The sequence below is a fragment of the Hoplias malabaricus genome, chromosome 8 (assembly GCF_029633855.1).
Source record: "Hoplias malabaricus isolate fHopMal1 chromosome 8, fHopMal1.hap1, whole genome shotgun sequence".
NCBI classification, from domain to species: Eukaryota; Metazoa; Chordata; class Actinopteri; order Characiformes; family Erythrinidae; genus Hoplias; species Hoplias malabaricus.
In genome coordinates, this window is record NC_089807.1 from 28271893 (window position 1) to 28287831 (window position 15939).

At 38.6% G+C, this 15939-nt stretch overlaps 1 protein-coding gene across 2 annotated transcripts; it reads left to right on the forward strand.

Moving 5' to 3' along the window:
- The first annotated feature begins 1781 nt into the window (after positions 1-1781).
- Positions 1782-14227, forward strand: si:ch73-52p7.1 (uncharacterized protein LOC100321084 homolog). Of its 2 annotated transcripts, none has more exons than XM_066679911.1 (3): positions 1782-2193; positions 3602-3888; positions 11383-14227. In XM_066679911.1, exons 2-3 carry the CDS (start codon positions 3679-3681, stop codon positions 11818-11820), a joined length of 648 nt encoding a protein of 215 aa, XP_066536008.1. In that variant the 5' UTR covers positions 1782-2193; positions 3602-3678; the 3' UTR covers positions 11821-14227. The 2 variants fall into 2 exon arrangements, with proteins under 2 accessions (XP_066536008.1, XP_066536009.1); XM_066679912.1 differs by having other exon boundaries at positions 11386-14227.
- The last annotated feature ends 1712 nt before the right edge of the window (positions 14228-15939 follow it).

Sequence of the window (15939 nt, forward strand, 5' to 3'; positions counted from 1 at the left end):
GAGCAGGAATCAAACTTCCAGGTCCCTGGAGCTGTGTGACTGCGACACTACCTGCTGCGCCACCGTGCCACCCAAGACACTTAGAATCAAGAGTAAATAAAGAGAGAGGTAGAGACACTTAGCACAATATAGATAATACAAGTTCAGTAGTTAGGAGGAACCACACATAGCTGTAGCAGAGTCAGTGATAATTAATTATTATTTAATTAATAATCCATTATTTAATTCATTTTGTTAAGCTCCAGGGTTGGGAGCCATTAAATAATATGTAGTGTCTTTACCTGTCCAGTTTTAGCTTGGACAAGTGGGTCATCATATTGAACTTTACATGTACATACAATATATGAATTAGCTAGAATTAATTATTATTAATTAATTATCATGCTTATTGACCCGCTGTAGGTTCTTGGCTCCGAAATTGAATCTTAACCAAAAGAAAAAATTCCATACATGAAAGGTCTACACATAAACAAATAACCAAGGACTGGTTTTCTTATACAACAGTTTATTGAAGATAACTTGTTTATTAAAGATAATATCAAATAACTAATATTGATTATACACTCATATAATGAAATGGATTACAGCTATACATAAAGGAGACTGGGCGGCACAGTGGTGCAGCAGGTAGTGTCACACAGGGACCTGGAGGTTGTGGGTTCGAGTCCCGCTCCAGGTAACTGTCTGTGAGGAGTTTGGTGTGTTCACCCCATATCGGCGTGGGTTTTCTCCGGGTGCTCTGGTTTCCTCCCACAGTCCAAAAACACACGTTGTTGTGTGTGTGACTTCCTGTGAAGGACTGGCACCCCCTCCAGCGTGTCTTCCCACCTTGGGTACAATGATTCCGGCTAGGCTCCGGACACACCGTGAACCTGAATTAGATAAGCGGTTTCAGACAATGAATGAATGAATAAGGGAGATTAATATATGAGGGTATTTCTCTATGATAATTCCCCTAAATTCTAAAAAGGGTGCATGTGGGGATTCTCCTTCGCTGGGTCTGCTTCCTTGTGAAAGCCACATAAATGCATGTCTCTCCTGGACATTTGCTCAGAGATGCCACCTCAGAAGGTGATCATTCTGACGGTGCATGTGGGGGTTCTCCTCCACAATCCTGAAGCTCCGGTTCCACGCTTCAGGACTCGGAGATCAGGACTGAGTCTCTTTCATGCTCAGGGCTTAGAGTTGAGCTTTGTTGGATTGAACTTTATCTTTCTAAATTTTCTAATAGAAATAAAGATAAAATTTCTGTTGGAATTAGCTCTTAGCTGAGCTTCCAGACTGGAAAATTTCTCCTTTATTCCACCCCTCCTTTTTCCTTCTCTCTCTCTACATTTTCTTTCTCTGTTCTGGGTTTGTTCTGCCTGGACTGAAATGTTGAAGAGCTGGAGAGTGAGAGCCAAGCCTAAGAGAAAATCTGAGAGAGAGATCCGCGACACTGGTTTTAAACCAGGTTTTAGGAATCCCGCCTTGAAGGCTTGATTGGTTCTCAAGGATTGAGGATTGGAGCATCACTTGCCTCTTATTAGATGTTCTTTTAGACTAGAACCTCCTTTAAGCAGTGACATCACATATAATTTACGACATTTGACAAGACAACGACTTTGGGAGAAAGGCTTCTGATGGTTATTGGTGATTAAAGACCTGACGCCCTGCTGATTAATCAGGGCACAAGCTTCTGTGGGTTTTTTTTCTAGCCCCACCTACAATAGTTTTCACCAACCTCCTCTAGTCCTCACCATTGTAGAGTCGGGTGAAATGGGGATAAGAAAGTAGGCAGAGAAACAAGTAAACTACAATCTGTAATTGTAGAACTACAAAGTGCTTCTGTATGGTCATCTGAGGTGATAAAATGGAAAATGAGTGTAGATGTTTATAATCCAGTGATTGTACAGTGTAAAAATACTAGAGGATTACAACCATCTCATGTCCAATAGGAAGCATGCCTGGGAATATATTCTAAGTCATTTACAATGACCTCCTATTTGTGAGCTTCAGTCTCGTGTTGTTCCATGTGGAGTTAATGCTTTCCGGCTTGGCTCAAGTGGTTGTGCATAGCTGGATGCTGAGGACACTTTCTGTGGCTTTGGCAAATTTCTGACTCACTGAGCCCTGTGAAACTCTGTATTCCTCATCAGTCTGCCAGATCTCTGGACGAGGACAAGGACTCACATTGGATGTTTCTCTTACCAGGTAGTACACTTTTCTAGTTTCTTATTTTCTTTGTCTTATGTTTGTGGCTCAATTTGGTCATCTTGCAGCTGTAAGTATGTCTGGCTCTACAGTGTGTTTGTATTAGAGGAAAGGGAATACATTCTCTTCATTCTACTCTGTATTCTCCAGAGTAAACATGTAATCCATTTGGAGTGCATTAGGGCTTATGAGAGAAAGCACTTTATCCAAAGTGTCTGAAGTTTTAACATCAGTCTTTCACACTGGGCTTTTGGGCTATGATTTTGGTTAATATGTATAAATATATACACAAGATTCTATTTTGCTTAGAATGTTAGCAAAGATTTAACAGAGAAGCTGCTTTGTCACTTTCAGTATAACTCACTGTTTTCCCAAGAAATCCATTCATACAAATGGAATGAACCTGAATAATGACTATCACTAAGTACAAAACACTAGCCTTACACTTATCCTTAATGTATGAGGAACTGTTTTTTTACATTTTTACATTTACATAAATTTACATTGTCTCAAAATGTTTTAAATAAGTATAACAAAGAAATGGAGAAAGAGCAAATCTTGAGCCTCTTCCAAGGACGTGTGGGGACGCACCCTAGCATGAGTCAGGAAATGGAGGACAGCTGTGTTTTGTTCACTTGACCAAATGAACACTTGGTTGCTAAGTGGCTGTTGCATTAAAGCAGCTGAGGGAAGGTGCCCTGCTGCAGACCAAGCAGCAATGTAGATCCACATCTGTCAGCAGTTCTATATTTGTGTAAATGTTTTCTTCAAGCAAGAAAATCACAAGAGGAAGTCTTGAGTTACACTGAGTTAAATGTGCTTTAAAAGTAGACACAACCCCACAGAATATTATGAGGAAGCATATTATTATAAAAATCTCTCACAATAACAGACTTTCTAACCATACTTTATCATTGTTTATAAGAACAATGACTTAGAAAGAAGAATGACTAAGAACCTAAGTCTGTTCATTTTATCATTGCAGAAGTGCTCTGGACTATTTCCAGCTAATGCATGGAATGACTCAAGAACGCCATGCTTTGTAGGAATGGCACTTTGCATTAATGACACAGTGGGACCTTGATTAATGGATTCATTCACAAATATACAACCAGCTTTTAAAAAAGAATTTGGCAGGTAAACATTTACACACTGTTCAGCTGAGATGTAACCTATTTTGACATATGAAGGCAGAAAAATCAACCTAACTATAGCAAAGACCAAGAGAACCGCAGTTAATAAAACCTTAAATATTTCCACAACATAACAAATTGTGAGGCAGTTGGTAAAATAAGAGAAACACGAGCCAGTCCGTACTGTGAAGGGTTATATTACAAAGAGTATTTTAAAGCTAGAGATAATTTTACATAATATTTTACCAATTTTGACACAGATTCTTTCATTTCAGGTTCACATATGTACAGATGAACCTTTCTAGATGACGCCTCTGCTCTTTGCTGTCTGTAGTCCTGTGCTCCAAGGAAGATGACTGTATTGGGCCATACAGGCTGTGTGGTGCTGTACTGTGTCCTGGGTCTGGTCATGCCAAGGCTGTTGCGTGGAGAGTTCACACTGGCCTTTGTGCGTGAGGACAGTCTCCTTATTTGCCTGTGCTCACAGGACCTGGTGGCATGCAGTGTCATTAACTCCAGCGAGTGTTACTGTGATGACAGACCTCTTTTTACACTGGAGCAGGTAGTGTTTCTATAAAGATATGAAATTTACACTCCTAAGCTGTGTACATGTGTAATTGTTGAGTCTATCATCAGGAGATCCCAAGCATACAAGGGAACATTATTGGCTTTGCCCTCTCTGGGGTGGTGGCCCCTCTCATACATTTCATTCTCCAGTGAAAGAGCCTGTTTGCTGACTTTGGGTGTTTTCACACATGCACTTTAAATTGGTTAACAAATTAAATCGGACTCTGGTTCAATTACATCTTTGGTGCGGGTGCAGGTGTAATATCAGGTGAACTCCTCAGGTTTGTGCTAAATGGTTCCTGTAGCCAGGTGTGCTTTGCATTATACATGACTCCACAACACAGGAGATTCTTCCTGTATGAACTTTCTTGCTCCCGCCCCATACAAGTCTAAACAAAACAGAGCACACAAACTGTAGGTGTGAAAACACCCTTAATTAGCAGAGCTGGTATGGCACAGTGTTGCAGCAGAGTTTATGTTTGTCATGCTCTGTCTTCATCAGTGGTCAATCGACCCTGCGCACTGGATGCTTTTGGCTGGATAATTTTGGTTGGAGGAGTGTTTACTTTCCAGAACTGGCAAACTCCAGAAGCACTGCTGTGTTTGATCCATTTGTAATAGCACAACACTACTCAGAGAGGCAGAAAGAAAGAAAACCTCCAGGCTTAGAACATTATTTCAGTCAATAATGAGTCTCTAAAATGTTCATTAAACACAAATCTTAGCACATGGATAATTGAGGGATCCTCCACAGAAGAAACAAAAACATATCCTCTTTAAAACCCCCTTAGCTTCCCACTGTGAGCCTGGGAAACCTGAAAGATGCGGAAACACCTGACTCCAGTTTTGTTTGAAGTGGTTCACAGATAAAAGATCTGTGTGCACAAAAAATAATGAAAAACTAAAAATCCAGATATAGTACAGGTTCAAACAATTCATGCCAGTTCTCCCTCCCTCTCTCCACACATGCTCTATTCATTCTAGTTTATATCTATATCTGTTATCTGACTGGATGTTCTTTTCATCGTTTTACAGATTAGAAGAGAAGTAGGTATGTACATTATGTAGGAAAAAGACAAAATGGCAGTTTTTTAATTTTTTAAAGTTATTACAATGAAAACTAACTACAATGGACGTCAACTATCAACAACCTATTGTAAAGCTTAATAGTTACCAAAAAAGTCATAAAGTTATTGATATCGGCTAATACATAACATTCAATGTCAGTATCAGAATCAGAAAAGAAAAAGTTGTATTGCTCCACATCTAGTAATTAAGCAATATTTACCAGTTATCTATTATATATCACCCTCCTCTCCTACCAAACGAAGATGGTAAGACATGACTATCAAAAGGTTCAATAGGACGGGCGAACAATGTAGATGCGTTTCCCTGTGGCTCTGAGAGAATATGGCTTAAACTAACTTTTAATTTTCACAAGGACTTGTTCTTCTACACAGGGGTTGTTTTGGGTACACTCTGGAAGTTGTTATCTACTCGTAGTAAGTCTAACACCGTATTTACATTACTTCGCCATGTTGATGCACCGCAACATATCCCATTCATTTTCAATGGGAAGCGTTGGTTCAATCAGAGGTGACCGCACGGTGCATAATAGGTACGGCATGACGATATCGGGGGATGTATTGCGCCGAAAAGTTGAACAGAGACGAAATTTATGCAAGGCCCCAGGGTATTTCTGAAGCTGAGAGGACTTAAGAACTGGATTTTCTTTTTGTTTTGTTTTTTAATTTTGGGGTTTTGTTCATTATTTAGTCAGTCAATGTAAATCTCAGGTTCTGTGTAGACAAAATACTTTTTCCATCATTTCAAATACTGATAAAAAAACTAGACATAAGGGAGGTGAACTTAATTTTATTAGCTGGAATTGTAGAGGTCTTAACTCTCCAATGAAGCATGCTAAATTTTTCCAATACCTTTTACATGTTGGTGCTCAGGTAGTTTTTCTCCAAGAAACTCATCTGCAGACATCTGACATATCTAAGTTTAAAACTGGTTGGATCAGACGGTCCTTCCACTCTCCCTTTAGTCGTAAAGCAAGGGGTGTGGCAATTTTACTGCAGAAATCAGTTCCCTTCTCCTTCTCAAATATGATCTCAGACTGCAATGGGTGATACCTTATTTTTACTGGTAAATTATATAATATCCCAGTACATTTTAGTAAATGTGTATGCTCCAAATTGGGATAATGATGAGTTTAGATAGCTTTTATTCAACATTCCAGAAATTGTTGTAGAAAACCATTTTATTACTTTGTGTTTGTTGACAAATATCCTTAAATTATGATTAGTTAAATTAGCATACTCATTGTGTGAAATCCTGTACCCTATATGCATTTATATGAATGACTAACCAGCATTTACATTATGAATTACTTACACATGTAGTTAAACATTAACTAACTCATATGATAATTACTCCTAAAGACATATTATAAGCTAACTTCACTATATGGCATGATAACTTGAGATTTACACATTTTTAATTCTTAACGTCTAACCTTGAACAGATGTGCACTCCAGGATTGTAACACACTGACATCATAGTGTTGGTCATGGAGGCGCTGATCTGTAGCTATTTGTGGCCTTGAAGTGTATATTTCTGACTCCCTAAATTTTATTCTCTTGGGAAAAGAGTGCTGAGAGAAAAGAGGCCCATTGTCAGCCTGGCCAGATAATGAATGTCTTCAGGGTCACAACAGGCACCTGAATTTTGCACGTGAAGAGCTGAGTACTAACACGTGAAATTATGCATAATAATATACGCTAATCAGCCAGAAACGCCTCACCACCAGGCTATACGTCATCTGGGGTATAACTGTTGAAGTCAGATCATGTGAGCTTCAGAGCTTCACTTGGGAGGGGTATCACACTGTTCTCAATGTGTTAAGTTCTCCTGGATCCAGTATTTGGTAAATAAATACTTTGATTTGCTTTGAACTTCACTCGACTGGTGTCTGCGACTCTCTCGTAACGGACACGCCTCCCCCCAAGAGGGAGGGTGTATTTTGGACCTTTTTGTTATTTTCTCATGAGTTGGTAAATTTTAAATACTTTGAGAACGGTCCAAAGAAACATTTTTATCTTCAATCTGTATTAACATTCTCTGGTATTGGGTGGAGGTCTGTTGGTTTGACCCTGTGCTGAATCACTCTTCCAGTAGAACTAAAGCTCTATCTAAATCTGCAAGTGCTATTGGGATATTTATTTATGAGGCCATTTGCTATCTCAGATATTTGGCACTTCCCTAATCCTAAGGTCAGCCTTTTCCTTTTTTTCTCAGGTACATAGCATCTTTACTCGCATTGACTACTTTCTGGAAGACAATAGGATTATTCACACTGTGACTTCCAGGATATGTAATACTTTTCTCATTTGAGGTTCCTTTGTTAGATCCAAATTCAGAAAGAAAAATAGATGAACCAATAACTATTGAGAATCTTTCTTCAGCATTGAAACTTACTGAATATGTTTAATAAATCACTGGAATTAGGCAGAATCCCTGTAACTCTTAATCAAGCTATAATTTCTCTCATCCTTAAGAAAGATAAAGATGCTCTTGACTCTTATACTTATCACCCAATTAGTTTATTTAATGCAGACTTTAAACTATTATCCAAAACTCTTGTTTCATGTCTAGAAACAGTGTTACCAACTATTAATTCTCTTGATTAGATGGGCTTTATTAAAAATAGTCTCTTTTTTTTTTTAAGATGCCTATTCAATATAATATATACTTCCTCTAGTTCTAATTCTCCTGAAGCGTTATTATCTACTGATGCGAAAAATGCTTTTGACAGGTTGGAATGGATTAATCTTTTTTATACTTTGAAGAGATTAGGATTTGGCGAGTCTTTTATTTTGTGAATTTGGTTAATGCTTCACCTAAGGCAGCTGTAAGGAATAACAATACACAGTCAGACTGTTTCCCCCTCCATCACTCTTCTCACCAAGGGTGCCCATTAAGCTCTTTGCTATTTTCTCTGGCCATTGAACCCTTATCAGTAGCTTTTCGCAGTAGAGTTCAAATAATGGGATTGTTAGAAAACATTCATTCATTCATTCATTCATTCATTATCTGTAATCTGGGCCACGGTGGGTCTAGAGCCTACCTGGAATCATTGGGCGCAAGGCAGGAATACACCCTGGAGGGGGCACCAGTCCTTCACAGGGCAACACAGACACACACACATTCACTCACACACTCACACCTACGGACACTTTTGAGTCGCCAATCCACCTACTAACGTGTGTTTTTGGACTGTGGGACGAAACCAGAGCACCCGGAGGAAATCCATGCGGACACGGGGAGAACACACCAACTCCAGTCACCCAGAGCGGGAATCGAACCCACAACCTCCAGGTCCCTGGAGCTGTGTGACTGCGACACTACCTGCTACATGCAGATGATTTACTTCTATTAGTCTCTAATCTTCAATCATCAATCCCAGCTTCTCTTACCACACTAATTTGCTTTCATTTCAAGTTAAATTTCAAAAAGGGTGTGCTGTTTCCTCTTAACGATCCAGCATGCGAATATTCTTTTGATTTACCATTTAAATTTGCCCAGCACAGCATAATATATTTAGGGTTGCAAGTAACTGTTGACTTTAGGGATCTCTATATGGCTGATTTTGCCCCACTTTTGGCTCAGATTAAAGATGATCGGGTTCGGTGGTCAGTATTAAAATTATACTTTGCTGCTCGAACTAAGTTAAAATGAAGGTCCTGCCTATGTTTCTTTATTAGAATGTATACCAAATTTCCTACCCCAGAGACTCTTCAACATTCTGGACTCTCTCATTTTGCAATTTATTTGGGACAAAAAATTACATAGGCTTTGCCTAACTGTAGATTTTACTACTGGCACCGAACTTGAGGATTATACAATATTGGCTCCAACACAGTCTTCTCTCAAGTCCTCCTATCTGGCTTAAAATGGAAGTCTTATCTTGTAGACCTGCATCTCTGGTTGCATTTGTCTGCGCCTCAGTCAAGGGTCCCCACCTGATTTACAAAAAAAGGTGGTAGGTATAATTTTGGGCTGCAGATTTTTTTTCCAACTGAGCCCTAATAGCAAATCCCTCATTTTCTTTATCACAAGTAGAAGGGCATTTACTACATGGAGCACCCTATGTGTCAGATCATTTAAGGATTTATATATAGACAACAACGTTGCCTCTTTTAAAAGTTGGTGGATACATTTTCTGTACCTAGTTTTAGGTATTTACAAATGCATAGCTTTATTAAGGATATCAGTCTATAATTTCCCAGTCTACCTGGGGACACCCCTTTAGATAATTTTTTTAGTCCAGCTTCCTCTATGAAGGGGTAAATTACATATCTCTATGTGCAGATCCAGTCTTTGCGTTTAGCCTTTCTTGATACCATTAAGTCCATTTGGGAGTCAGAATTCAAGGAGGAAATTCCACCAGAACTGTGGGACGGTGCACTAAAGAAGATTCACAAAGCATCTATTTGTGCTAAATATGGCCTCGTCCAGTTCATCGGTTTCTTTTTGCAAAAGTTAGGCTTTCACATATTGTTAAAAACATTGATTCTAAACGTGACAGATGTCAGCAGGCTTTTGCAAACCATGTACACACATTTTGGTCCTGTCCCTCTTTGTACTTATATTGGCCTAACATTTATAATTCACTAACACTTATTATAGGGAATCTCATTGCCTTGTTTTGCTTTATTCCCTCATTGAGTTCCCATTCAACTGGGGAGGCTAAATGAGCTAGAAGTTTAATACTATTGAAATGGAAATCTCCTGCACCTCCCTCTCATACCATGTGGAATCAAGAAATGTGTTGTGTGGTAAAGCGAGAGAAAATGAGATGTAGTAGAGTAGGTTCCACCAATGGCGTACATTTGTTCTTGACCACACCCCATTGGCTGTTTTTTGTTGTTTTTTCCCACCTTTGCTCCATTATAAAATGACAATGTAAGAGAACTGAGAATTGGCACTTTGTTGTGCTGTTAATTTCCTCTTATACATAGCTAAAGATGCTTTTAGTCTGCTGTTATTATGATGGACTCATTTCATTACCAAGTTTCACTCTGAGTGACATTTCTTTGAAAATAACTCCTTATGTCCACCTTCTTCTTTTTTGCTGCCCTCCTCATTCACTTTTGACACCCATGTGTCACCCACGATGTACCTGAGTCTTGCGCAGTAAGTCTCGCATATGACTGGAAAGTTTTCCTTCCAGTTTTGGTGCTGCTAACAATCAAACTACAGAGACTCACGTGAGAGCAAGCAAAGGCACAGCCAATCACACTGGCCATATGTGCTACGGGGCAGTAGGACTTGAGTAGAGAACGTTATTTAAACCTTTTTGCACCTCTGGGTTAATGAGACGTTGACAGATCTTTTTCTTTTTTTTTTTGGAGATCAAATTATTTGTGTGGACAATTAAATAATCGCTGGATATTGGTGGGGACACGTCACCTCTGTCCATGCTAATTCTATGCCCTTGGGTTTCACACAGACATAGGGCCCACCCCACTCTCTTCCTACCTGCAGCCACAAAATTCCTGATGAATCCTACATCTCAACATTAATGTTGCTGTGGCTGTTTATGATCTGATCTGCAACCAGCTATCATTAGTCATTGAGCCCAGCCCAGGAGTACCCAAACCAGCCACTGTATCACTAGCTCTTCGCAGAGTCTTCTCTTGTTGGTGTTTTGCTGAATTAAGCCCAATACACCTCCAGAACGCTCAACAGTGAAGTCTGGCATCCCAGACCCACACCTCACCAAGTCAGCTTTACAGTCCTACTTTACCCTTTACTATCAACAACCGTAAATCCACACTGGCCTTCCTGGTGACTAAGGCTGTACCTAGCCCCAATGGCACCGTTAATGCATGCTCAGTGCCACCAGTTCCATGTGAACTTTACATGCTATATTCACACAATCACAATATCAGTTCTTATTATAGTGTTATAGATCATTTTGTGTCTTAATTGACTGACTCTTGCAATTGAGTTTGACTTTAATATTAGTATACTATTATTTATTTCAGGATTTTAACGTTTTTGTATTTTTTTTATGACTTCTTTGCACCATTTGTATTACTTGACAAAAATCAAATAAATAGATTGTTAAAAAAAAGGATGGTAACACATGAGGAGAATATACAGGAAGGGAGAAGTGTATAGTTTTCCATGCTGTAACAATCTAGTTTATTGATGTAACTTTAAAGGAGAGGGCAAAATCATATTTAACTTTCAGGTTAATGTAACAGAATTCTACCCTAAATTAATTTTGAATTGCTTTTATCGTTGATGCATGATAAATATTTGACGCTGTGTCAAAAGCAGCTGGCATTTTAGGCTATGTTAAATAATAAAAGATGGTGCTTTGGTAAATTGTTGTGGTCCAACAGTGACAATATGTGATCCAACAGATGCCTGCTCTTGGCTTTGCTAATCGTGTCTCTGGATTCTCCCTTGGCAGCAGGCTCATGGCCCTGGCACAGTATACTACAAGCGTCTTACTGTGTGGTACACGTCATCCCTCAATGTGGCTCGACTGCTGAACAACTCTGAGATTCGTCACCTGGCACTTTTCAAATGCGACTCCACTGTGGATGAGCTGCTGCCCTTCGACCACTTCTCTGTGCGGAGGCTTGAGAGACTGAGCGTCTCATTTCCATTACGGAGGTCTGGCCAGAGTCAGGACGTGGTGTTAGGCAGAGACATGGGTGCACCTTACCATGAGGAAGCGAGAATTGCCATCATTCACAGAGCTGTGTTGGCAGGAAATACTGGATTTAAGGCCTACACTGTGAGGACAGAGGTGGACAGCAAGGGCATGGTGTCCTTTCCCAACATTTTTATGTCTCATGAAGGGCTTCCAGAGATGACTAGTATGTTTGTTACATTTGTATACTGATAGACCTTTTACAATGTGTCTGAATTCTGTTCAGATTACAATGATAATATCATATGTGTGTGTAAATGTTGCAGAGATCTGAGCTTGTGAACAATGAGAACAGTGGAACAGTGGCCAACACTCCTTGTGTCATGCTGAACACAGCCCCAGAAAGCATACAAACTAAGCACTTTCTTATTTTTTTTCTTCTATGTATTTATTTATATAACACATTGCAGGTGGCACCACCCAGCTAAACTACCAATACCATTTTATTTGAGACTCTGTGCTCTTTCTGAAGCTTCTTTAGTGCCGGGAATTAATTTTTTTTTTTTAATTCAGGAAACCAAACCACACACTGTAAAATGACCACAGAATGAGACAATCATAATGGGACGCTTTGGAATAGACACACATGAGCCTAAATTCCCCATTCCCCATTTCCCCCGTTTAGGCCAGAGGGGTCTAAAACCTGTGTTCTCTCAAACACACAATTTGGCATAACTGGAACGAATTGAAATCTCCCTTGTGGTTAAGAACTAATAATCTAACTTAATCACGCCAATGATCTAGTGGCAGTTTTTGCAATCAAACCCTCACAGAAATGCTGCGTTATGCCGGCTAAAGTCTTTACACGTAGCAGAAGCTGATATGACAGCAAATAATGCCTAATTTTCATATGGTGTTAGATAAAATGTAGAATAAGAAAATGTCCACATACTTTTGGTCATATAATGTATTACATGGTGAAAGAGTGTTGCCAGTAATTTAACTTTATTGAATGTTTTGATAGATTAATGTGCTGCTAAAATGACTGTTTGTCATAAGGCATGTCTATGCAACTTCCATTACTCACCAGTGTGTCTTCTAATGAAGACTTCAAAAATTGCAATGAATTTTTCTGTGTTAGTCATTCAAAGAAAGCTCATAACTCAGGCTTGGCTAATACAGTGCTGTTGTATTTCTACATTTTGACATTGAGCTGTGTGTGATTCAGTATCAGTACCTGACCTTACACATGTGGCTGAATACCACCAAATCCTTTAAACAACATTTTAGCATCCAGTGTAGAGCCTTTCCATAAAATGGAGACAAATATTCCATTTTGCACTTAGAAAGAAATGTTGGGTGAATAGGTGTCTACAAATTTTGGGGCATATTATACAGTGCCTTATTTAGTATCTGTCAGTAAATATCTAGTGCACTGTGACCCGATACCTTTCTATGTGAAGAATATTTAAGAAATTCTCTCACTGGTCACTTTATTAGAAACACTAACTAGCCACTATGATGGTGGTGCACAGTTAGAAACTGTAGCCCAGCTTACATCATGTACAGTTTACCCTTCATCAGTGATTTTCTGACCACAGAGCTTAGACAAACTGAATATTTTTGGATGGCCACCCTCAGTCTGGCAATAATACAGATGTATTAAAATTCCATCAACGCTTGTATCAGCGCTGAAGACCATAACTAAACTACCATAACCACTATGGTGGTTATGTCAGTGTCACTGTCGAGTGTTAAGGGTGATTCTCCAGCCAAATAATAGTGTCCCTGAGGTCAGATACTGACCGCTGACAGATAGCTAGCTGAGGTGAATATAGTGGATTTACCTGGATTCCAGAATGTCTAGACATTCTTTACAGCTTTACAACTAAGGAGTCTTTAAAGGTGCTAGGATGCTTAATTGTATTTATTCTCTAGTACAAATAAACTGCAAAATATAAAGAACATAAGTAATAAGTAGTTGTTTTAGCAAAGAGATCAGCACAAGTGTATTCTCAGAGAAACAAACCACAGTGCGTGTCTTTTCTGTTGTCGTCTTAGTAGTAGTTGTTGTCATGCTGCTGGCGGTCGCCTTATAGTACACTGGATTCAGGATGCATAGCCTCTGGTGGCCAGTTATGTGGACTACAGTAACAGGTTGACACCTACTACAAGGATTTTCAAAAATCGGTCTCTGAGAAAAATAGTTATAAACAATTTAACGGTTTCATTTAAATCAATTTTAACAGCCACACAAATATAAAATGAACATGAACCTAATTCTGCTCTCTTGTGCAGACTTTATATTACAATATTGTGACCTAGACTATGGTTAGCCTAGCTGCTGCTGTTTAAACTTTAATTCTAAATACTGTTAAGGGTGGTGTTAAGAAATGAATAAGCCAACAGAGTATCTTCATACATTTTTTTTCCTTTTTCTGTTATAATACATTCATTTTTGAATAAAATAAAAATATGAATAATAATATGATAAGAAAAGAGGAGATCCACTTCAAATTAAATATAATCACACTAAGTTAGGGTTACATATTCAGATGTATCAAAACAAACTATACATTGAAAGATATTAAAAGAAAGAATAAGTAAATAAATGCGTTGATAGCAATACCCTTTTTTGGAGACTTAGCCATGTAAGTTCTGTCAGTTTTTTTTTTCTATATTATATTTCAAAGTAAAATTCAGGATACAATTTGTTCCTGATTGGCTTTATTTATTTAATATTTAAATAAAATGAAAAAACAAACAAACAAACAAACAAAAAACACTTGGAAAGCCCACTCAGAATGTGCTTAAAATGTTTTTTAAAAATTCTATTTTTTTTTGTACCTCCAATTACCTGTTTGCACAATTAAATGGTTGAAAACCCAAGTGGAGTTTCTGTTCTATTTACAGTCTCTTGGAGTCAAAGCCTGTCTGCCCTGATGAACCATGTTTGTGTGCAGCAAGCCCACACTTACTGCTGTTATGCGTCAGTAAACCACAACAGAGCATGTCATGCGTCAGTTTCTTGTGTCACACGGCTATGTCTTGCAGCAGTGGCTCCATGCCACTGTGAAAAGTGAGCCAGTTTGCAACATAATGGCCCAGTGCCATGGAGTATTACACAACTTTGTTTGAGATATTTACTTAATTTTAAATATTTTATTACATATGTGAATGGGATATACAAATGATAGAGGGCTGAATGTCAACTGCCAGTAATATTGAAAAGTTCTTCTCAACAAGAAGACAGACAGACGTCACAAAAAACTGAAAAATGTTGCAATCCTTCAAAATAAACAGGAGGGAGAAAGTGCAAGAAAACCCAGCAATGAGATGCAAGTGAGCAATGTTGCTACTGGGCCAACCAAGAAAAAATCTAAATTAATCTAAATTTGTTAAATATTCCAGCAGGAATCAAGATGGTAAGTCAAAGTTTCATATTCATGTATAAATGATAGCAAATGAAGGTTTGAAGCCAGGAAATCTGCGTCATTCAACTAATCATCTTGGCAATCTGGCAGATAAAGCCTTGTGATTTGTTTCTGAGGAAGGCATAAGAAATGCCACATCATTTCAGGTGGCAAACGGGGTGTTTTCTTACAATGATAAACTGCAATTACCATCATTTATATTTGCATCCCATGTTGCACAACAAAAAGTGCCCAAAACGTTTTCTCACCATTTGCTAGATCTCATTCTAATATGTTTACACAACCCCAGTGTCTATGAATGACTGAAAAACCAAAGTGCCTCGGTATGCTAGGATTTCTCTCTCTCTCTCTCTGCTCACTGCCTCTGGAGTTATTTATACAACTGAGAGCACTCCATACTTTGAAAAGCACAAAATGAGATGAGGATATTGCTGTACTCCTGCACCATAGGTGGGTAAAGTTTTGGATTAGTTCATGTTGAAATGTCTCCAAATTTGGGAGACTTCTAACTGAATTAAAGTGCTACAAAATGACTTGTGTTACAAAAGACACTGAGCTTCTAAATGTAAACAAACCAGAGAGAACAGCATTTCACAATCATAGATGTCCCCTTTACATTGCGAAGACGGTTGTGGAAGAAAACTTCAGAAGACTGATAATTAAACAGATTCCTGTTATTGATAATGAGACATGGCAAAACGAAGAAATCACACAACAATCTAGAAAATCAAGACAGAAATGTTGCTATTTAGCTTGATGACAGCACTGATATTCCTGCATGCGCTACATTGTTGGTGAGGTAGGTTTTGGAAAGCAAATTTGTTGAGGACCTCTTTTGCTGTTTGACATTGCTCTTGAGCACAAGAATTTCGGACACCGCAAACTGATACCTTTTTATTCCAAAAGTCATTAATGCAGTGGCATTTGCAAATCAAAA

Excerpts from the sequence above, each read along its gene's own strand:
- si:ch73-52p7.1 (XM_066679911.1), top strand. The coding sequence starts at position 3,679 with ATGACTGTATTGGGCCATACAGGCTGTGTGGTGCTGTACTGTGTCCTG. Across the intron at positions 3,889-11,382 it reads CTCTTTTTACACTGGAGCAG|CAGGCTCATGGCCCTGGCAC; the intron begins GTAGTGTTTCTA and ends CTCCCTTGGCAG.